General features: G+C 41.1%; 1 protein-coding gene and 1 pseudogene across 1 annotated transcript; one reads left to right on the top strand and one right to left on the bottom strand.

Moving 5' to 3' along the window:
• Window positions 1-4697: 4697 nt before the first annotated feature.
• Window positions 4698-23257, bottom strand: LOC118006756 (sulfate transporter). The gene is made up of 4 exons (XM_034999527.1): window positions 22998-23257; window positions 10179-10355; window positions 8391-9123; window positions 4698-6697 (listed from the first exon to the last, which is right to left on the bottom strand). The coding sequence occupies exons 3-4, from the start codon at window positions 9096-9098 to the stop codon at window positions 5180-5182; spliced, it is 2226 nt and encodes a 741-aa protein (XP_034855418.1). The 5' UTR covers window positions 9099-9123; window positions 10179-10355; window positions 22998-23257; the 3' UTR covers window positions 4698-5179.
• LOC118006831 lies at window positions 13853-14086 on the top strand (annotated as a pseudogene).
• Window positions 23258-23512: the final 255 nt, after the last annotated feature.

Below are 23512 nucleotides of genomic sequence, written 5' to 3'. Positions count from 1 at the left end.
ATATCACAAAGAGAAAAACAGAACACACACCAAAAAACCCCACTATTTAGTATATTGCTTATTTAACTTTCCCAATTGTATTTAACATGTTTACTTAAAAAATTCTAGGTGCCAAACATTTTTAAAAATAATAGTCCTTGTCAGGATAAAAATTACCTTATAAAAATAAATCTTTCCCTATTCCCAGATCTAAATTCTCCTTCACTAAAGTTACTAACAGTTTTCTAAAAAACTAAACTGTACCCTTAACTTACAATATTTCAATAGTATTTTACTTTAATAATAATAGGCTATGATAACAAAGCAGTAGGTTCATTATTTTGGCCTGTTCCATTATACTTCTCACTCTTTTTTTTTTTTTTAAGATTTTATTCATTTTAGAGAGAGAGAGAGAGAATGAGCAGGAGGGAGAGGGAGAAGCGGGCTCCCCACTGAGCAAGGAGCCCGATGCAGGCCTCGATCCCAGGGCCCTGTGATCAGGACCTGAGCCAAAGGCAGACACTTAACCAACTGAGCCACCCAGGCACCACCCCCATTATACTTTTCATTCTTGTATTAACACTTGATGATTCTTATCTTGATTATCTAATAAAATCTTAATACAAAAGAAAAGCCAAATTAGTTCAAAGCCTAAAAGCCTTCTAGATCTAATTTCCTCCTCCTTGCAGTTTTTAAAATCCAGTTGCAAATTAAGGCACCACTAGAACAGATAAAGAAAACAGAGGGGGAAAAGAGAAACCTCAAAGAACAGAAAAACTAAACAAAGCCTAAACCCTGTTGATTGGGTTTTTGCCATCTCACTGTGGAATCATTCCCTGAATAGACCGGGGCATCCATGCCTCCTTGTTTGCCTCAGTTGCCTGTCTCCTGTTCAGACCTCAGTCCAGGCTCAGCTAAGCCCCTCCATAAAGCACCTCCTAAGTGCCCCAGGTGTTAACCTAGGAGAGTTACTGTATAGCCCACCTACTAGATTTAGTACCATAGTCCCAGCACCTGGCCCAGGGCCCTAGACCCCTGCACGGGTCCTCAATAAGTATTGAGGGTTGTTTTTTTTTTTTAAGATTTTATTTATTTATTTGACGGAGACACAGTGAGAGAGGGAACACAAGCAGGGGGAGTGGGAGAGGGAGAAGCAGGCTTCCCGCTGAGCAGGGAGCCCGATGCGGGGCTCGATGCCAGGACCCTGGGATCATGACCTGAGCCGAAGGCAGATGCTCAATGACTGAGCCACCCAGGCACCCCAAGTATTGAGGTTTTATTTACATTGGTGCAAAAAGAACCTATAGCTCATCTATAGCAACGGAGAGAGGAAAACAATTCATTAAGAACATCAACAAAGATCAGAGCTCAAATTTATCATTGTAACTTCTAGACTCCATTTAAGTTCCCAAGAAATTCACTGCCTTTTTCTCACTTACATATTAAGAGTAGGGCTAATACCCAGATAATGTGTTCTTTGGTGACAAACTATTAAGAAAATACACCTGCAGAGAATAACTGTTCTTGTTAAAACATATTCATTAGCATTAGAATAGTCTAATGAACTCTCTAACATCTTGATACATGTTTAAAGATCACCATTTATCATACTGTAACCCGAATTTTGGTTTCAATGACTACTATTGTTTAAAAGCTAAGTTGGACTATCCAAATTTGTTTTCCTTTGGTCCCATTAAAAAAAAAAAATTGTCAACGAGACATTTGTCACCTTTACCATCGGAGGCTACAGTCCCTCAGTCTATGCTCCAGAGTCAGTCAATTGGGCCTTTGCCCCACCTCTGGGGTACCACAGGCTCTTCAGCTCTTTCAGCTTTGGTGAATCTGCCCTCCCTTTCTAGAAACAGAACCCAGTTCTGACCCTGCTGTCAAACTAAGGTGTGGCTCCTATTCCTGATCTCCCTACTGCTGAGTGGGGCTAACCAGGGATGGATCCTATTCAACTGAGTCCCTCTCCTTTCTTCCCCATTCGGTCCAAGAGGTTTTTTTTGTTTTGTTTTGTTTTGTTTTATTTATTTGACAGAGAGAGACACAGCAAGAGAGGGAACACAAGTAGGGGGCGTAGAAGAGGGAGAAGCAGGCTTCCCGCAGAGCAGGGAGCCCAATGAGGGGCTCGATCCCAGGACCCCGGGATCACGACCTGAGCCAAAGGCAGACGCTTAACGACTGAGCCACCCAGGCGCCCCCAAGAGTTTTTTTCAACGGTGTATTCCCTTCACTCCTCTTGAATGTAATCCTTACTCTTTCTGTGCATTGGCATACTCCACCCCTCCAACTGTAAAGTTTTAACCATCAAGAATGTATACACTATGTTTCAATTAAATGACCATTTTAAGATATTTAGAATTTTATACATTTGTTATTAAGCAATGAGAAAATGCTTCCTTTAGACTCTAAAGTTTAGGGTAAGCGAGATATTTTTGTATCAATAAAGTGTGTAAAAGTATCAGCTACTGAACTAAAATCCAAGCCTTGAGCAAGAAAGAAAATGGAAAGAATAGTTTTGTTGGTGAATTAGATTTTAGTTTCAGGTTTGATTTCTTTAAATACTAGCAATCAACAATGTGTCAGTATAGGTGGACCTCAACTCAAGCAGAGAAGTGAGGTACAAATTCTAGTGAAATCTTAAATGTTTTTACCAGTGGCTGCCAAAAGTAGAATCTCTTGTTTGTTTGTTTGTTTGGGTAGAAGAGGAACAAACCAGAACATAATTCAGGAATCTGCTAATTGCATAAAGCTTCAGAATTGTTTATATCCACATATGGACAGAAGTGTCAGGTAAAGTCAGATCCTGTTACTCCATTTTCCAAATTCTTTGGACACTTTTTTTTTGCTTGTGTTTGCTAAATGATAGGGTCATCTTGAACATGTACTCATTTACTCTCTCACATGGCATTAGACATCTATAATGGTCTGGATTCAAACCTGGCTTGGGAGGGGTGGTTAAGAGGGATTAAAAACAAACAACTAACCAAAACACAGTGATTTTATTATTACTATTCCTAAAACTGGACAGAAAGGGCAAATAGTGGCTAAAAACCAACAAAAGAAAAAACCCCACATAACAAACAGCAGTTAGTATTTCTAGACTTAAGTTGTAAACGGATGTCAAAATTTAGTACTATTACATTTAATCATGAAGTCAATCACTTCCAAGACAGAAATCCAGCTTTTTTTTTTTTTTTTTTTTTATTGAGAAACAGTTTCGTTTTAACAGAAAGGCATTTTCCATGTAAACAGATGGACAGAGCTCTACCAATAGAAACGCAACACTTGGAGTTTCTGGAGCCAACAAGGAGGCTACATATGTTTAAAAGTGTCCCACTCCAACAGATGCCCTACACATAGGGTTTGCTTCTCATAAATAAATTTAAGTTGTTTAGAATGTAGTAACAGGTTAAAAATGATTTGCATTTCTGTAATTATTTTGCTTGCTTTAAATAGTGTGGCTAAATGTTTCAATCTCACATCAATTAGTCTCCTAGTCCTAACTTTGGAAAACCTGTTTTTTTGTTGTTGTTGTTGCCTATCAAGGTCCACATACAGAATGAAAAGCTTTTAATGTTGGACATTCTTGCTTTTAAAAAGGAACTATTCCTGTGGCCACAACCTGTGAAATAATATATACACAGAACTTGGGATGTATGAATGTGATGTTTCTAAATCCTCTTGCATGACAGTTTTAGGTGACCTAAAGAGGTAAAAGCTGTCGCTGTCATCTGTATTTATTGTACATCAATAGGGTGCACGGCAGTAAGCATCAGTTTTGTTTTCACTAAAACATCTACCAATTAATTATTGATGTTCTTTTGGAAGCACTTTATCACTTCCATGCACTCCTTTCCATTGGTTACAATAAAATATTCCTGCAAGAGTAAAGATGAATAGTACCTTCTATTTGAGGAAGACTGTCAATCCCCAGGGGACCCTTGCTAAAATGCCATGGGAAGGAAAAAAAATCCACTGCTAAGTAAACAAATTCTTAAGGGAAACCGTCAATCATTCCTTTTCTCAATCCATCCTTAACAGTTGCCTCAAGCTCATTTAAAATGCTGTCTAGAATTGTGGAGTCAGCGTTGTGCCTTTTACCTAGCAAGCTTGTCGCTGGTAATCCACAGCAGTATAAGACAGATTCCATGAGAAACACTAAATGAATGAAAGCTACAATAGAGCTTAATGGTAGAGAAATACTCAGAAACAGGGACAGATTGAGATCACAGAAAAGACAGGGAGGATTCCTATTATTTTGGCTGATTATGAAGAAGAGCTCTTCACTTACCTACTTACCTTAAATAAAAAGGCAGGAATAAAACATCAAATGTATTACAAAGAATGCTCTAGGTAACATGAGGCCGGTGGTAGGATTTCACCAGCCTGCTCAGCCACCCCACCCCCGATAAGACTGTGCCTGTGGTTCCCTGCCTTAAGGGATGGTGCTCTCCTACTCAAAGCCAGAGATCCTACTGCCATCTAGGGAGCAAAGACTGGGAACAGAGAAGTACAAGTAAGAACAAACCTTTGCCCCAGAAGTCTCCTGGCCTGCTGGTATCAGAGAAGGCACAACACTGTCGTCTTGATCCTTTCTACTCCCTCTCCAAAGTGTCACAGCAAGTGGGCTCCAGCACTTGCCACGTCAACGTCAGCTTTACCTCCTGGTTCTCGAGGAAGAGTCCAAATGCTTATCTTCAACAGCATGAGTTTGGGGGCTACTTTACAGTTCAATTCAATAGATGTTTATTTAATTCCAAGAATACCTCATATCTGCAAGAAAACCTGAAACTGCAATATTTTCTTCTTTGCGATTCTGCCCAACTATAAACCCTGCTGCATTTGTCTACCTATAGAGGCCATCGGCGTCAACGGAATAATGTCTAACCAACAGGTTAAAACAATTTTTTAAAAGATTTATTTGTTTATTAGAGAGAGAGAGCGAGGGTGAGCACACAGAGGGAGAGGGAGAAGCAGACTCCCCACTGAGCAGGGAGCCCGATATGGGGCTCGATCCCACACCCTGGGATCATGACCTGAGCCAAAGGCAGATGCTTAACCGACTGAGCCACCCAGGCGTCCCAGGTTAAAATTTCAAGTGCAACAGTTTCCACTGTGGAACTAGAAAATGTTATATACTTCAAACCTTAACCTATTGGCTGGACATCATTCTCCTTTCCATCCACTTTCTCAGTCAATCACTGGAAAGGCTCAGACCATTGGGAATACATACTCCTTTCTGATTCTGATATTCTGCAAAGGCCACTGCTTCATACACACTATAAAAGAGAAGGTTCTCTTCTTCCTCTTTGAAATACTCTCCGGAGGCCAGGGAATCCCTCACAGAGGGACTGCATTGAGCCAGCAGAACCTGGATGCCAATGGCTTCATAATCTCTACGAACTTCTTTCAGTGTATGGATCCCTGCTGTATCTAAAAACTGTATTGTGCTGCAGTCAATCACTATGGTATGAAGCTCCAAGGGATCACAGGAAAGTTGCACTGAAACTTCGTCCTGGATTCCACTGAGAATCACTGTTTCCTTTGTGATCTTTCTCTTTGCGGCCTTCTTCTGAGCTGCCTTTACTAAGATTGGGTTGAGAGTTTTTTTGTATAAAGCAGATTTAAAACATTCTTTGTTTATGTAGTAGAGAGGGGCTACAAAACGGAATATCTTGATGCCCGGCTTAGTCTGAAGATTCTTGTAAGCAGACACGGATTCAAAGATTTCAGACTCTTCCACCAAACCAAGCAACGAAGTCTTTGGCTTCTGAGTGCGGAGAATGACACAAAACATAGAAAAACAAACCCCAATTAGCAGGCCTATTTCAGTACTTATCAGTGCAGAGGACAGCATGGTAACAAACCAGATAACTGTATCCATTCTGCTAACCTTCCACATCTTGGGCAGATCCTTAAATTTGCGTAGGGCTCCCCGGAGATTTACAATGGTGATTACACCAAGGACACTTTTCTGAAGGGAATAGAATAAAGGAGCTATTACCAGGAGGACCAACAAAAGAACCAAGGCTGTCACCACACCAGAAAGCTGAGTTTGGCAGCCTGTTGATTCTTTAACCAAGGTCTTTGCAAGAGCTGCGCTGGTAGTAAAGCAGTGGAAGAAGGAGGGGATGATATTGCAAAAGCCAATGGCATACATTTCCTGATTGGCTTTGACCGTGTAGCCATGTTTCTTGGCAAACATCTCAGAAAGTGATACAGTGATAGCAAAACCAATGATCGAAATAGCTATTGCATCTACAGCCAAACTAGGAATTAGATTCCAGTCTGGTGCTTTCGGTGGCATAAACCCCGTGGGGATAGGCCCAGCAATACTGGTATTGTATTTCTCATTTAGTTTTCCAAAATGAGAGGCTAATGTGGCTGCCACGACGACAATAAGTTCAGTAGGAATCGGTGCCTTAAGCTTGGACTTGAAGTGCTCATTGAGTTCTTTGGTTGGCAAAAGAACCAAAAGGCACAAAAGGCTGGTGATGAGATCACAGAGATTGGTCTTATGGATGTTTCTGAAGATTTGTATCCAAGTAGTGATGAGCGAGCCCACACCATTACTCCGAGGAAGGCTGAGCCCAAGGAGATACTTGGCCTGAGACGTAAGAATAGTGAAGGAGGCACCAGTGACAAATCCACTCAGCAAGGCATCTGAGAGGTAGACAGAAACAAAACCCACTTGGAAGAAGCCCATCGCTACCTGGAAGGAAGGATATACAAGTGTTACATGTAAGTGTCAAAGAGCTTCTAAACCCTCCAATAAATACCCTGGCATTGCTTTGCATGGAGACATACCACTGGGGCATCACAAAATGTCAGAGGTAGAAAAAAACGCAACTCTACATCAGTCCTCTTGTTTTACAAAGAGAGGGCTCATTTTACTGACACTCAGAGGGCTAAGCAACTAGCCCAAAGTCACACTGTTACTCAGCCCAGATGAGACAAGAACTTAGGATTCGCCTTCTTCTACAATGTTTCTTTTTTTTTTTAAAGATTTTATTTTATTTATTTGAGACAGAGAGAATGAGAGGGAGGAGGGTCAGAGGGAGAAGCAGACTCCCCGCCGAGCAGGGAGCCCGATGCGGGACTCGATCCCGGGACTCCAGGATCATGACCTGAGCCGAAGGCAGTCGCCTAACCAACTGAGCCACCCAGGTGCCCTCTACAATGTTTCTTAAACACGAATAAGCTCAGACCTCTTTGAAAAAGAAAAAATTCTTAAGGATCCACAAGAAATTATAAAAACTCAAACTGGAACAATTCTCCTAATTAAAAAACCATGTGTTTTCATTAAATTACAAATCATTACAATAAAAGTGAAGTTTTAACTGATAAAACAAAACACTGGATTCACATCAAAGAATCACATTTAAAATCATTATAGAACACACTCTTTAACCTCATGCTGAGAAACTATTCTCATTCAGTGTATATGTGCTTATGCCAAACTGCTCCCCATACTAAATCTGCATCCTCAAAGACAAAACTTTTTTATTTCTTTATTTTTTCCTCTTCCCAATGATTCCTCAGAATTCTACGGAGCCCTTTCTCATTGGTGAGACATACTAATAAAAAAGCAAAAACGGACCCTGCAGAGCATCACTCTTCTGCACATTATCCACTTCTCCCTCTCCTCTTCACCAGGAACAACATGAAGAGAGCTACTCTCCCCCTGCCCATATTGGAACCAAATGCCTATAAGGGAGAAGAGGTTTAATGCTGGCATTAACTCCTGGATGCCAAAAGACAGGGGCATGATGATAACGGTGGGTTAGTAGATTCTATGGGAGACCCGAAGAGAATCTCATTTTCTAATCCTTTCTTCTGGCTAATAACATGAAATAGTGGTTCTCAACTTGTTCCCCAGAAGTCCAAGAAAATTGCTATCTGGGGTGAGAGTCACTCACTAGAGCAGCAAATCTAAAGGTGGGGAGGGGAGGCATCTATAATTTGAAACCTCCTGCCCTCTTCCTTTTGCCAGCCCTCAGCCTGTCATCCTCCTCCTGCTTGTTAATGCCGACTCTGCCAATAACCAACCACACACCATCTCAAGCAAACTCATTGTTTCTCAACATATAAAATGAAGGGGTTGTACTGAGTGATCTCAGGTCCCTTTCTGGTCAACATTTTTATGACCAAATAATGACAATCTGGCTGACTGAAACTCATTGGTTAAGAGGGCAGCCTAAGGTTAAGAAAAGAGAAGCAGCCTTAACTTACCTGCAGAGGCAGACCAGGGTTTGAATTTTGGCTCTATCCCTCACATATCCTAAGCAGCATTCAACGAATGACAGCTTTAATCATCATGATCTCTGCGATCCTTTACAGATCTGACATTTCAGGTACAGTGATTTCTTTTGCTAGAAGTAACCACTTCCTCCACCATTTCTTACCTGATAAACTCCAGCCATAAAGGTCACAGTGCTGCCAACAGTAATTGCATAGCAACTTCTGTCACACACCCAGTCTGAGGTCTGGTTTAATAACGTGCTCCCATTTGAAACCGTTCCTAAAGTAGAAGGCGCGTTTTCGGCAGTGTCATAGCCAGCTTTGTGTAGTTCTCGGTCAACTACCTCACCAATCATAAGGCACAAGATTCCAAAAATGCCCACAGAGATGTGACGGGAGGTGCCCGACAGGAAATAAATGATGCTGGCAAAAAAAGACGTGTACAGACCATAGATAGGCTCTTGACCAGCCAAGAGGGAATAGGCAATGGACTGGGGCACTAATAAGATGCCCACAATCAGGCCAGACATCACATCCCCTAAAATGTTTTTCTTCAGATCATATTTTGGGAGCCATTGCAAAACAGGAAGGAAACCCAAAATCATATTTTTGGCTTTGGCTGGGCTGCACTGGCAACTCTTCTGCAGTTTTTTAGTGACAAATTGCTTGAAGTTAGTACTTGGTTTCTCTTGAGGCTCCATATGGATCCTACGATAAGGTGTGCATTGATCACTGGCTTCAAATTGCTTCAAGTTGGTACCTGATTCCTTTTCAAGCTCCGGATGCATATCAGACAGAGGACTGTGTTGGTGATTTCCTTCAACTGAATTCTTGGGTGACAGATCATATTGCTCTTTACTTTCCAAAGACATTTCTGGAGATAGATGCTTTAGCCTCCTACAGTGAAGAAAACACCAGAATTAATGGATTAAGTAATTCTCAGTGCTCACACATTTTAACAGTTCTATTTGTCATTCATGAGAGTTAAGGAGTTCAGTTTGGGGATAGGTATCTTATATTCACTTTCTTTAGTTGAGCTTCATATGTCTTGATCGGGGAAAACAAAAACAAAAAAACAGACTACAAATAGCCAAGTCAAAGCAAATAAGTCATTGGGTATAGGACTTCCCAAAAGTATAAACCATCAAGAATTCTTCTCCATCTCTGCATGGTTCCCCCTGCAGTTTTTTCCTCTAGAAAAGGTTTCAGGGTGGTCTGTCTTGTCCTGCTATCACTGTCTTCTTTCCAAGTTTTTCACTTCCAGGTGTACCGCAAAACAGGATCTAGTCTCAAACCTTCACTGCTACCTGCAAGTCCCTGAAACATAAGATGGTCTTTTTCTTGGAGTAGACCATAAACTGTTTACCAGATACTTCACAAATCAATGTCTTTGAGTTAGCTGTTTGCTTAGCTTAGAATGGCCACTGACCTCTCTGCCCATCAAGATTCTAATCATTTTTATACCCAGTTAAAATGCTACCTCTTCTACACCGACCAATCCCCTAGCTCAAGTGAATCACTATACCCTCTGTATCCCATAGCATTTTGCACCTTCATTATAGTACTAATCACACTCTTCTGTTAGTTAAGTAAGAGTCTCTCTAGCTCCTGGAGGAAAGGATATCTTGTTCATCATTGTAATCACCAACAAATGCATAGCAACTCTGAGACAGTAGGCTTACAAAATGAATGAATCAAAGAACAAATGAACATACAACTTTATGACTGTGGCCAAACAGAGATAAAATATACTAGATGGAAGACTCAGAAAATTTCCTGTTTTGGAACTGAGAGAAAAACATATCCTTTATTGTAAAAGTAACACACATTAATTTTTTTTGGATGAAGGGGCTATAGCTGGTCATCCCACTTAACAAGAGTGAAATAATAGTTACTTGATGGTCTTATTAAGTAGATAAAGAAGAAAAGAACAGATTTAGATGACCACTTACCCTGAGCAAGTCAATCAGATTTGTGGATACACACAGCAGCTCTTCATTCCTCAATGCAACCCGTCTATAACTCTCTTCTTACTTCCTACTCAGGCCAAGCTAGTTTGAATAAATTTCTTATGTCCTTCTATTTTGGAACAGCTCTGGTGATTCCTGGGTCAAAAGGCTTTTCCAAACCTAAGAAATGCAAAAGAGGCATAAGAAAAAACTAAGAAAATCTAAATTTTGCCCTACATGGTTGCTATCTGGGAAGGAAAAAGATAAAAGTTAATACTAGAAAATGCAACAGAGTGATAGAAACTGTAAGAAAGAATTGAACTGAAATACTAAAAGTGAAAAACAAAGTAACAGATGGAGAAGGAATGCCTCTGACAGGGTCATCAACATACTTGACAGAGCCAAAGAAAGAATCCATGAAATTGAGGACAGGTCAATAGAAATTACCCAAACTGAAAAAGAAAGAGAAAAACAGAATTTTTTTTTTTTAAATCAATAACAATAATGTAAGAGAACATCCAAGAGCTATGGGACATATTAAGCAATCTAACTTACGTACAATTGGAATCTCAAAAGGAGAGGACAAAGAACGGGCAGAAAAAATATTTGAAGACATAGTAGCCAAGAATTTTCCAAAATTAAAGACAGACACCAAACTATAGATCCAAGAATCTCAGAGAATACCAAAAAGAACAAATACAGAAACAAAAACAAAACTCTACACCTACATATATCATACTCAAGCTGCTGGAAACAAAGATAAAATCCTGAAGACAAAGAACAGCCTGATGGCAGCCAAATTAAAAACACACATTAAACACACTGGAACAAAGACAAAAATTATAGCCGACTTCTCATTTGAAACATCAGAAGATAAAAGAGTAATGCCTTTACCACAGAAAAACAGCTGCCAACCCAGAATTCTATACCCAGAGAAAATATCTTTTAAAAGATGGAGAAGTAAAAACTTTCTCAGACAAACACTAAGAGAATTTCCAGTAGACCAGCACTACTATATATACATATAGCTGACAGAAAGTACGTCTACACAATGCACAACAAAGAAATAAAGTCCAGGAATGGAACATATGAAAATAAAATAATTTAATTTAAAATATCTTTAATTGCTCTAAAAGATAAACATTTAAGCAACAATAGGAATGTATTTTGTTTATAGCATATGCAAAATAAAATGTATAAAAATAGCACAAAAAATGGGTAGAGGAATTGGGAATTGTAGGGTCTTAAGCTAGATGTGAAGTGATACATTATTATTTGAAGGTAGGCTCTGATTATAGATGTATATTACAAACCCAAGAGTAACCACTAAATTTTTTTAAAGTATAAATAATAAGTCAATTGTAGAGATAAAATGGGATCATAAAAAATTCTCAATCCAAAAGAAAGCAAAGAAAGAAGAAAAAGGGGACCAAAAGTAGATAGAACACATTGAAAACAGCTTGCAAGATGGTAGAGTTTATCTTTTTTTATGTTATGTTAATCACCACACATTACATCATTAGTTTTTGATGTAATGTCCCATGATTCATTGTTTGCATATAACACACAGTGCTCCATGCAGAATGTGCCCTCTTTAATACCCATCACCAGGCTAACCCCCCCCACCCCCCTCCCCTCTAGAAACCTCAGTTTGTTTTTCAGAGTCCATAGTCTCTCATGGTTCGTCTCCCCCTCTGATTTCCCCGCCTTCATTCTTCCCCTCCTGCTATCTTCTTCTTCTTCTTCTTTTTTTTTTTTAACATATAATGTATTATTTGTTTCAGAGGTACAGGTCTGTGATTCAACAGTCTTACACAATTCACAGCACTCACTATAGCACATACCCTCCCCAATGTCTATCACCCCGCCACCCCATCCCTCCCACCCCCAACCACTCCAGCAACCCTCAGTTTGTTTCCTGATATTAAGAATTCCTCATATCAGTGAGGTCATATGATACATGTCTTTCTCTGATTGACTTATTTCGCTCAGCATAATACCCTCCAGTTCCATCCTCGTCGTTGCAAATGGCAAGATTTCATTCCTTTTGATGGCTGCATAATATTCCATTGTGTGTGTGTGTGTGTGTGTGTGTGTATACCATAACTTCTTTATCCATTCATCTGTTGATGGACATCTTGGCTCTTTCCACAGTTTGACTATTGTGGACATTGCTGCTATAAACATTGGGGTGCATGTACCCCTTCGGATCCCAGTGCAATTGCTGGATCACATGGTAGCTCTATTTTCAACTTTTTGAGGAACCTCCATACTGTTTTCCACAGTGGCTGCACCAGCTTGCATTCCCACCAACAGTGTAGGATGGTTCCCCTTTCTCCGCATCCCCGCCAACATCTGTCGTTTCCTGACTTGTTAATTTTAGCCATTCTGACTGGTGTGAGGTGATATCTCATTGAGGTTTTGATTTGGATTTCCCTGATGCCGAGCAACGTTGAGCACTTTTTCATGTGTCTGTTGGCCATTTGGATGTCTTCTTTGGAAAAATGTCTGTTCATGTCTTCTGCCCATTTCTTGATTGGCTCATTTGTTCTTTGGGTGTTGAGTTTAATAAGTTCTTTATAGATTTTGGATACTAGCCCTTTATCTGATATGTCATTTGCAAATATCTTCTCCCATTCTGTCGGTTGTATTTTGGTTTTGTTGACTGTTTCTTTTGCTGTGCAAAAGCTTTTTATCTTGATGAAGTCCCAATTTTCGCCATTGCTTCCCTTGCCTTTGGCGATGTTTCTAGGAAGAAGTTGTTGTGAAGAGGTCGAAGAGGTTGCTGCCTGTGTTCTCCTTTAGGATTCTGATGGACTCCTGTCTCACATTTAGTCTTCTAACCATTTTGAGTCTATTTTTGTGTGCGGTGTAAGGAAATGGTCCAGTTTCATTCTTCTGCATGTGGCTGTCCAATTTTCCCAACATCATCTGTTGAAGAGACTGTCTTTTTTCCATTGGACATTCTTTCCTGCTTTGTCGAAGATTAGTTGACCATAGAGTTGAGGGTCCATTTCTGGGCTCTCTAGTCTGTTCCAGTGATCTATGTGTCTATTTTTGTGCCAGTACCATACAAGATGGTAGAGTTTAAAACAAACGGAAATAATTACAACTGTGAATGGTCTAAAGGTGTCAATTAAAAGGTAGTGAGTGTCAGATTAGATTAAAAAAATAAAACCCACCTATATGCTATCTATAAGAAACCCAATATTTATTTATTTATTTATTTATTTTTTTACTTACTTACTTACTTACTTATATTTGAGAGAGAGCATGACAGGAAGGGTGGGGGGAGAGGCAGAGGGAGAGAGAGAATCTTAAGCAGACTCCACGCCCAGCATGGAGCCTGACACAGGGCTAGATCTCAGGACCCTGACGTCATGACCTGAGCTGAGATCAAGAGTCAGACACTTAACCAACTGAGCCACCCAGGCGCCCCAAGAAACCTACTTTAAATATAAATAGATTATAATATATATATATATATATATATATAGAAAGCACTTGCCCAATGTAGTCCTTTATTTAGCTTGTAAATGACTGAGCCAGGTAATAAAATCCAGATTTTAGGACTCTAAGCATAGCTCTTTTTGAGCATGACGCTATTCCTATCACCTATCTAATTAGCTTTCTCTAACCTCAGATACTTCCAAACACATTAGAGTTCAGCTACCCTAAGCTTTGCGCAGTGGCAGTATCGTAGCCAATGAGGTTTATCCGAGGCGCGATTATTGCTAATAGAATTCAGCTACCCTACACATCCCACTTTCACCTACCTGCTACCTAGCACTGACAACTACAAACTTGTACCCCATTCCCCGTTCGCTATACTCTTGGCCATGGTCCTTTTTCAGCTCTAGCTCTCAAAAATTTAGGCATTCATTCACAAACAGTCCTAGCAGTGGAACTGACAGAGCCATCAGTCTGAATCCAAAAGCCCTCTATAGTCTCCTTTATCTGTCCTACTCACCGCCCAAAATTCTCCTCAACACTATATTTTTTTCTTTTTCATACGTATATTAAAACTCAAGGCAACATAAAGCTACTTTAAAAATTGTCTTAAAACTGGGGCGCCTGGGTGGCTCAGTCGTTAAGCGTCTGCCTTCGGCTCAGGTCATGGTCCCAGGGTCCTGGGATCAAGCCCCGCATCGGGCTCCCTGCTCGGTGGGAAGCTTGCTTCTCCCTCTCCCACTCCCCCTGCTTGTGTTCCCTCTCTCGCTGTGCCTCTCTCTGTCAAATAAATAAATAAAATCTTTAAAAAAAAATTGTCTTAAAACTAAATTGTAGGTATGACCTTCATACAAACTAAACTCCTTGAAAGCAAGTTCCACTCTAATTCATCTTTGTATCCTCCAAAATGTCCAGGTATATGCTTTCTAAAAATAGGAACTACAACATTTGCTAAGCAAATAACTCAAATACAGAAAAAAAAGTAGGATGCAAAGCAATATTTCTTTTCAAGTGGAAATACCTCCTTTGGGATATATTTTTCAAATATCCCTTTTTGCACCAAAATCCTCTCATTTCCCCAAGGCAATTACTGCTTTCAATTATAGTATTCATCAACTGCTTCATGAAAATTAAGAGATGACAGTGTTTATCCTTGGAATAGAGCCTACAGCCAGACAGCCATTTTAAGGAAGTTGAAATACAAACTGTACATTGCATGAAGATCAATAAAACATGATTCTACTGTAGCGTCGAGGCTAGTTTCTCCCTTTACTAACTTTACTCACTAAGAGTGAGAAAAGAAAAGGTTCAAGAGGAAAACACTCGAACTGTCCACATTACTTTGCAGGAATCAGAAGGAAAAACAATAAAACGTTTGCAAAGTACATTTACACAGGCATGCATTAAACAACAGGAGTTCAGGCAACCCCAAAAGGAAAGACATTTCTGTACTTTCTTCTTCAACTGCACACATGCAGCTGGGACCACCTAGAGGGTCGTCTGGATCCAGATGAGTAATCAGCAGCACTGGCACAATTCCCGTGTGAATTACCGAGAGGCTAGAGCCCTGGACTAGAAGAGAGCTTACACCTCTTCTATATATGCCCGATAGTGGTCAGCCAACTTCTATTTGAAGATTTGGATATAAGCAAAACAATGTCTACTTTTGGTAATTACAGCATATAATTCTAACTAACAGTGCTTATATAACAGTTTTGCAATTTGTGAAACTGAAATGCCTCTTCAGAGGGCAATCGTTTTCAGAGGAGAACGGTAAAGTTGGCCTCTGAAACATAACGGTTCCATAGTCATGTTTTGTTCGACCTGGATGTACGTGCCACCATGACTCACTGCTACATAAAACCGAAGCTGCCAACTACCATGATCACAGCATCTGCACAGGGGAGAAATCTCCAAGAGCTGGAATAGTTTAGAAAGGCTTCAAGGGAAGAACCGGTCTCATGTCTCACCTGGGCTCTAAAGTCTGGGTCAGAGTTGAAAGAATAAGAGAGGACTTGGAAAATGTATGGGGGAGAAGAAAACTCAGAGATAGTTCTGAGGTTGTTAGAAAAGAAATTAGAATGTTTACAGCACCAGATGCACATGGGAAATTGGTTTAAGAGGAAGCTTTTGCAAAGGTACGTGGGGGAGATTCTGGAGGATCCTGTATGCCAGATTTAAAAAGGTAGACTTTGATCTGCAGACAGTACAGAGTCCCTGAAGGTTTCTGAGAAGGTTTTAAAATATCACTCATTTGATAAACAATTATATATTATCTTATTACATCTTCTGATTATATATTATCTGATTACATCTTTGATAAATAATTATATATTATCTTATTCCATCTTCTGTTATGCTAATATTTCTTTTCCTACTAAGCAATTAATATTTTACTTTTTTTGCCTTTCATGAATAAAGAATTAGCTTAAGATAAAAAAAACTAAACCATAAACAGGTACAACTAAGGCAGAGTCTCCATTTACACAGTACCATCTGATCCTCCAACTCACTGTTGCCCAACAAATCCAGGGAAGATCATAGCTTCCATACCCATCTCCATCCCATTCACAGGTAACTGCAGTCAGGATGATTGGAGCCTAGGCAACTGTTCCAGGCTCTTGCCCAAGACTGAGAAGTTAGCACTGTGAGAGGGCAGGCCTCCTGGAAGAAAAGGAAGGACTGCTGCCCATTGGATGAAAATTCAGACCCATCCTTGTTCTGTGGGTTTGCAACCCTTGCTTACTCCACAAATGTTCATTAGTGCCAACAAGCCCTCCAAGGTTGGACTGGTTAACTTTTCTATGGGAGCTCCTAGAGATTGGGTACTGGTCTTCATCACATCATAAATATTTACTAAGCACCTACTATAAGCGAACCACTGTGCTAGACACAATGCATCAGAACCTAGACCCCAAACGGAGGGGTCAATCTTTCTTTTCCCTACCCCACGAATCCTATATATGATCCATCAGTAAGTCCTGGCTGCTCTTCTCCCTACTGCCCAAAGGACCTGGAATCTAACCACTTTTCACTCCCCTCCACCATCACATCTTATCTGGGCTATTCTAATAGCCTACGAAATCTGAACCCTGCCTACCTCTCCACCCTCATTTCCTACAGCCTTCTTGCTGTTCCTGGAACATGCCAAGCTGATTCCCTTTTCAGGGTCTTTGCACTTGCTCAAGTTCTCTTTGCCTGGAATAATCACACCCCAGATCTTTGCAGGTTTTTTCTCATCCTTCAGGTCTCAGCTGATGTATCATCTCCTTAGAGAGACCTTCCTTGAACATTCCAAATGAAATAATACTCCACCCCATTATTCTCTAAACCCTTACCTGGCTTTATTTCTTCATAGCACTTTCACAGTAGCTTTTGAAATTCTATTATGTATTTATACATTAAAGAAACTATTACAGTCTTTCTCACACATACTGTAACCCCAGTACCAAAAACAATGCTTAGCACATAACAGATCAATAAGTTCTTGCTAAAATGAATAAGAAACCCAGTTTTTACCCACAATCAAAGGGTTAAGACAATTATAAACAGATAAGCTATAACACTCTAAGTGCCATTAACAGAGGTTTGTCGTATTCTGAGAGTGGAAAATAGGGTATAGGCCAATGTGAGGAAGTTGCAAATAAGAAAGGAAAGGAAACTCAGGGCAGTTGAAAGTCCTAGTATAATCTAAGACCCAGGAAAAAGTCACCCAGAATGCCAGATTCCTGGGGTGAAGCAGCAGGAGATTAAGACTAGACTGAAAGATTAGTTTCTCATTTGATCCCAAGAAGCCTGGACTTCATCCTGTAGGCTACAGCTGACAAAGGCATAAACTCCAAGGCAGGGCAGGGGTGCAAGAGGTTTGACATTTCAGCGGTACAACCAGACAAGAGACAGTAAAGGAGGACAAATCTAAGACGAATCGTGAGGTGGATCACACAAAAGGAAGAATGACGTATAGGAATATGCAGGAGGAAATGGAAAGAAAGGAGACAACAAGAAGTTTGACTTAGGTTTCATAGGTTTGACATTTCTATTAGATGTCCAAATGAGGGTGTCCAGTGAGCACTTAGAAATGGGGTATCAAGCACAAGAGAGAAGCCGAAACTGGAAAAATAAATGAAGAGAGAAGGAATATATTGGTCATTAGCACATAAATGCTATCTCATTTTTCTCTGAATTCCCGTTGTTTCGATGTTCAATAAACACGCTGAATATATGCTTTACCTTCTCAACTGGATTAAAAATTGTTCAAGGAGATATTTTACATTTTTTGGAAACTCTCACAATACCTAGCATAAAATTTGGCACACAGAAGGCATTTAATAAATATTTTGTTAATGGACTGGTTTCTATTTTTAAAAAGCTGTTTTAACAAAAAAATTCCAAAAAGAATTACCTTTGTTAAAATCTGATTTTTGTTTCTCTGAAAGATAATTGATACACTGCTGGTGGGAATGTAAAGTGGTACAACCCCTGGTGGAAAACAGTCTGGTAGTTCCTCAAACAGAGAGAATCACTATATGACCCAACAATTCCACTCTTAGCTATATAACCCCCCCAAAATAAAAATTAAAAACAGGGACTGAAATATTTGTATACCACTGTTCATAATAGCATTATTCACAACAGCCCAAAGGTGGAAACAACCTATGTATCCACCCACAGATGAATGGATAAACACCGTGGTACAAGCCATACAATGGAATATTGTTTAGCCACTAAAAACGAATGTAGTTCTGATACTCTTTATCTACATCATGGATGAACTCTGAACCCGTGATGCTAAGTGAAAGAAGCCAGGCACAAAAGGACAAACACTGCATGATTCCACTTACAAGAGATATCTACAACAGGCAAATTTTTAGAGACAGAAAATAGATTAGAGATTACCAGGGACTGCAGGGAATGATTTCTTGCTTAATGGTTACAGTCTCTGTTTTAAGTTTTAAAAATAACGACTATAGATAGTTACAAAACATTGTGGAATTGTACTTAATGTACTGAACTGTAAATTTAAAATGGTTAAAATGGCCAATTTTATGGTTTTTTAAAAAGATTTTCTTTCTTTATTTGACAGAGAAAGAGCAGGCAAGCACAAATGGCGGCCGGGGCCGGGGGTGGGGGGGTGGGGGGGGCAGCGGCAGAGGGAGAGGGAGAAGCAGGCTCCCCACTGAGCAGGGAGCGCAATGGTCCTGGGATCATGACCTGAGCCAAAGGCAGTTGCTTAACCAATTGAGCCACCCAGGCGCCCCCAATTTTATGTTAAATATATATTTTAACATAAACAAAAGTAGGAGGAGAGGAAGCATAGTACTATAAGGTTCTTATGCTATACACAAAATGGTTTAATATCACTGAAGGTAGGCTGTGATAAATTAAGGATTCCTACTATAAACCCTAATGCAATTCCATTAATCACAAAGAGTTATGGCTAATAAACCAACAACGGAGATAAAATGGAATCACAGAAAATACTGAATAATCCAAAAGCAGACAGAGAAGGGGAAATAAATAGCAACCCTATAAAATAAACTAGATCTAAAGTTTGTGGAAAACTTGCAGTCTTAACATGAACCTATTATTGAGGTGAACAAGTTCTCTACCAAGAGACTCTCTTCACTTATGTGGAAAAATCTCAGTTAAACTAGGCTGTAATTGGTGTGGACTGTGTAGTTTGCAAATAATTTTGACTGGAGCCAAAGCCTGTCTGATTCACACCTACTCTGTCTCTGGACTGCTTATTTTGAAACTTTCCAAATCTTCAGAAAAGTTAAAAGAATGATACATGGAACACTGGCTATTCACAATTCACCTATTACACAACTTCACAATTCACCAATTGTTAATGTTTTGCTACATCTGCACTTCTGCACTCTCCAAACATACTTGTTTGGGGTTTTTTCCGTTCAACTACTTGAAAATCACAGACATATTTTAGCCTTAAACACTTAATGGGAACTTTTTTTTTTTTTTAAGATTTTATTTATTTATTTGCCAGAGAGAAAGAGAGCACAAGCAGGGGGAGCTGCAGGCAGAGGGAGAAGCAGGCTCCCCGCTGAGCAGGGAGCCTGGTGCTCGATCCCAGGACCACAGGATCATGACCTGAGCTGAAGGCAGACGCCACCAACGGAGCCACCCAGGCATCCCGGAACCAACATTTTTGAACCACCATGCTATGCTCCCTCTTCTTCAAGAGAAACATTCATTAACAACATGAGATCAAACCATTTGGATACACTCACTCTTCAAAAATCTGCAATGGTTCCCCACCTTCTACTGCATATAACCTAAAAAGCTTAGTATAGGCTTCTCTCCATAAATGAGCTGAACCTGCCTTTCTTTTGCTTGCTTCCATGCACTGGTGCATCCATGAAAATATTAAGCATCCTTTGTTCCTCTGGGTCTTCGCTCATGTTGTTTGTTCATCTGGAATGCCTTTTCCTTCTATCGCCATCTATCTTGGTCCTTTTCCTAATCCTTAAAGGCCCACCTCAAATGCCACAGGGCAAGGGGGCTGAAACTCCTTTGGCTATGCTGCCCTGACATATTCCATATAACTACTTAGCACTTAAAGTTACATGTCTTTCAAACTACAGTATTCATTTAAAGGCAAACATCAAGTCATCTTCATTCCTACATAACCCAACACCTTACCCAATGCCTCCCATTGGTGTAGACAGTGGTATACCTATATTTATTGAAATGAACGAACAGGTGAAGTTTCAAGTAAACGTAATAAAGACAAAAAAGTCTTCCTATCTTCCAGTCATCACAAATGATTAACAATGTTCATTTATGTCCGTGAGGCAAAAAGAAGAACCACCATATAGCAGTAGTACAAGCGTTATGATGTATTATTCTGGCATAAAGCCCAATGTAAGACAGAAAAGTAAAATACCCAAGAGGGAAACAACTTAATGTAAAACCACGATTGAATTATTAAATAGTTCCTTAACAGTAATTCAATGCTTTCAAAAATATTTCACATACACCTCCCATTTGACTCCTCAATAAATCTGAGAACCGATTATGAATCCTCTCCTCCGGTCACCTGCTCAACTAGTAGGACCAGATTCTCAACCCTCATTTTCCCATTTCCAAGGTTCCCTCTCTTTCTAAAATACCACCTCACCCCCAAATTTGTTTCCTTGCTAAGAAGTTTTAAGAGCTAGCTCAAATCAATATTTCGTGGTTAAGTGCTCAACTCATTTCTGAATCTTATTAATTTTAATAAGTGAAGGTAACAAACTGCTTGAAGCAGTTTACACAACATTATTGAAGCAGGTTTGGTAAAGGATTAAGAATAAAATTACTTATCTTTCATATGACACACATGCATTGGTAACATTTTCATTTTCCTTCTCTATCAGGAGAAACAATGTAAAATTTACCTCTGTAACTACACTTTGGTTAGAATAATCCGTATCCCAGCCAAGAGTCAAACAAGCCAAGCAGGTTCCTACCTCCATCTACTTTTGCTGACCCTCTAACTGGAATGCTGCTTGGGGCTATGTTCATGGATTTGTCTCTTGCTTCTTTTAGGTTTCTGTTCAACTACTGTCCTAATCAGTTCCTTCCCAGACACAACTTCTAAAATAGCACCATTGCTGCCGCCATGCCTCCCTCCTGGGCCCATCCCTGCCCTGCACTCCTATCGTACTTACTTGGCTTTATTTTTCTCCATGGCCTTTCTCATCACCTCGCACTACATTCATTCATTCATTCATTCATTTATGGTTAATTGTCTTTCTCATGAGGATAGGAACTTGCTGTTTTGTTGACAGTTGTTATCTCCTATGCCTTGAACCATGTACAGCACCTAGTAAGTGCTTAACAAATATTTGTTGAGTGAATGGATGAATGATAGCTTAACAGCTATGGAGTAAAGAAAAAGCAGTGACCCCTCTCTCTCCACCTCCATTCACCATAACTAAGCTAAGTCAAGAAATTACAGTTTGGCAACCATCTGCTTGGGGGTTTATGCTCACTAAAAGTAATGTCAATGCCCAAAATGCTCACCCCTCATAAATCTAATCTAGACTTCTCCAAAGCCCAGAATATGTAAATCTCGATCTTCCCCTGGGAGGCAGCATATTATATAGTACAGTGATATTCAAATGCAGAAATCTTTTAAAATTCAGATTCTCAGGCAAATTCAGGAATGAGATCCAAGACTGCACCCTGGGTGACTCAGAGCCAGTGAGGTGAGGGCCATACTAGGAGAATCACTGGGTATGTACTGGAGTCAGACAGATCTCTATTCAGATCCCAGCTACACTATTCAACAACTGTATGGCACTGGTGAAAAACCTCATTTTACTCAGCATCAACTTCTCACCTATAAAATTGGAATAACATTATCTAACTTGCAAGTTGTATAAAGCTAACACAAGTACTTAACACAGTGCCTGGCACATGGCATTTGTTCAATAAATGACAGCTACTAGTCTGTCCTTTGAGATTCTTGAAGGGAAAAAATGGGCTTATTTCTTCCAACACGACTGGCTCTCCATTTCTTACTCGATTTTCAAAAACAAGAATTTCTGCTTTCCCCAATACTGGATATCACATTAGTTCCAGATTTCATATAAAGAGCCCTAGAAATAAGGAAATGGAAAAAAGGAACTGGAATGGGTGCCAGAAAGTTTAATGGATGCCTGTATATTTCTAACTCACGTGGTCCCCAATCTGTGCAAAGAAAGGGCCCAGGCTGATATTCTGTGAGTCTGGGACAGCTGGGTACAAGTCCTAGCTCTGCAAATGACTTACTGTATAATGTCAGGCAAAGATCTGGCCCGCTCTGTGTCCTTTCAGTATCCCTATCTATCCAGCGAAAGCATTTCAACTTAGTCTACGAAGAAGTACAGTTCCTGATGTGTACCTAACCAGGTGTGTGGTTTTAAAAACCAAGATAATGAAGTTCTCTCGCGTGTCCAAGCCTCAGTTTCCCCATCTGTCCAAGGGTGGGAGGCCGGGTGGTGGTGGCGGCTCCGATCTCCTCGGTCTTTCTCCCAGTTATCTGGGGTCGAGACGGTCAGATGAGGACTCAGGGAGAAGAACAGCACCGTTATCTACGAGGTGCGGGGGCCCCGACGAGATGTGGGGTAGAGGGTGGGTAGCCGAGAAGCAGGGTCGGGACGGCCGCGGTGGGAGAGGGGGGGCCTGGCTCCAGCTCCCGCCCCTGCTGCCCGAGGGTACAACCGCGACGCACGCCCACCTACCACGGCCTGGCCACGACGCCGGGGCTTCTTCCCACCACGCCTCGGACACAGGCCAGGATGCCGCCAAGAGGGGCCGGCTGACCGCACGCATGGCGGCACCGCTCCCTTCGCCCTTCTCGCGCCCCCCCCCCCCCCCACTTCTCACCTCTCAGTGTTGGGCCTCCCCGCTCAACGAGGGCTCGCGGCACGTCCTCCGCCGTGGCGGGACTGAGCGGACACCGCGGCGCGAGCAGAGGTAGCCTGGTCCCGGGCCGGCCTCCCTTTAACCCGCCCGTCCCCTTCTCCGCCCATCGCCCAGCCCCCGAAAAAGGCGGGGCCCGGGCGGGACCGCGGGGAGCGGCCAGGAGCCCCCGACCGAGAGGTGCGGAAGACCCAACCAGTATAACCATTCAGGAGGTGGCAGTCACGTGGCCCCGTCGGCGAGCGACGCGGCCGCCAGCCAATGACTCGGCCCGGCCCGCGGGGGTACCGCCCCCCTGGCTGCTCTCCTCCTCACCATTGGCTGCCCTGGGCAGCGGAGCCACGAGTCCCAGATTCTTAGGGCGAGTCCTCCTCCGATCGCAGCTGCGAGGAGTTCTTGCCGGTTTTCCGCCTTAACTCTGAAAGCGTAGGGAGGAAAAAGTGTCAGGAGAAATCCGGAAGCGTTCTGTCTAGGGCTGT

Source organism: Mirounga leonina, unplaced genomic scaffold, assembly GCF_011800145.1.
Source record: "Mirounga leonina isolate KUSES-001 unplaced genomic scaffold, KU_Mleo_1.0 Mir_99, whole genome shotgun sequence".
NCBI lineage: Eukaryota > Metazoa > Chordata > Mammalia > Carnivora > Phocidae > Mirounga > Mirounga leonina.
This window is presented reverse-complemented; position numbering and strand designations above follow the sequence as displayed.

Coding starts and splice junctions, on each gene's coding strand:
- LOC118006756 (XM_034999527.1), bottom strand. CDS start 9,098: ATGTCTTTGGAAAGTAAAGAGCAATATGATCTGTCACCCAAGAATTCA. Junction 6,698..8,390: donor TTATGGCTGGAGTTTATCAG/GTAAGAAATGGT, acceptor CCTTCCTTCCAG/GTAGCGATGGGCTTCTTCCA.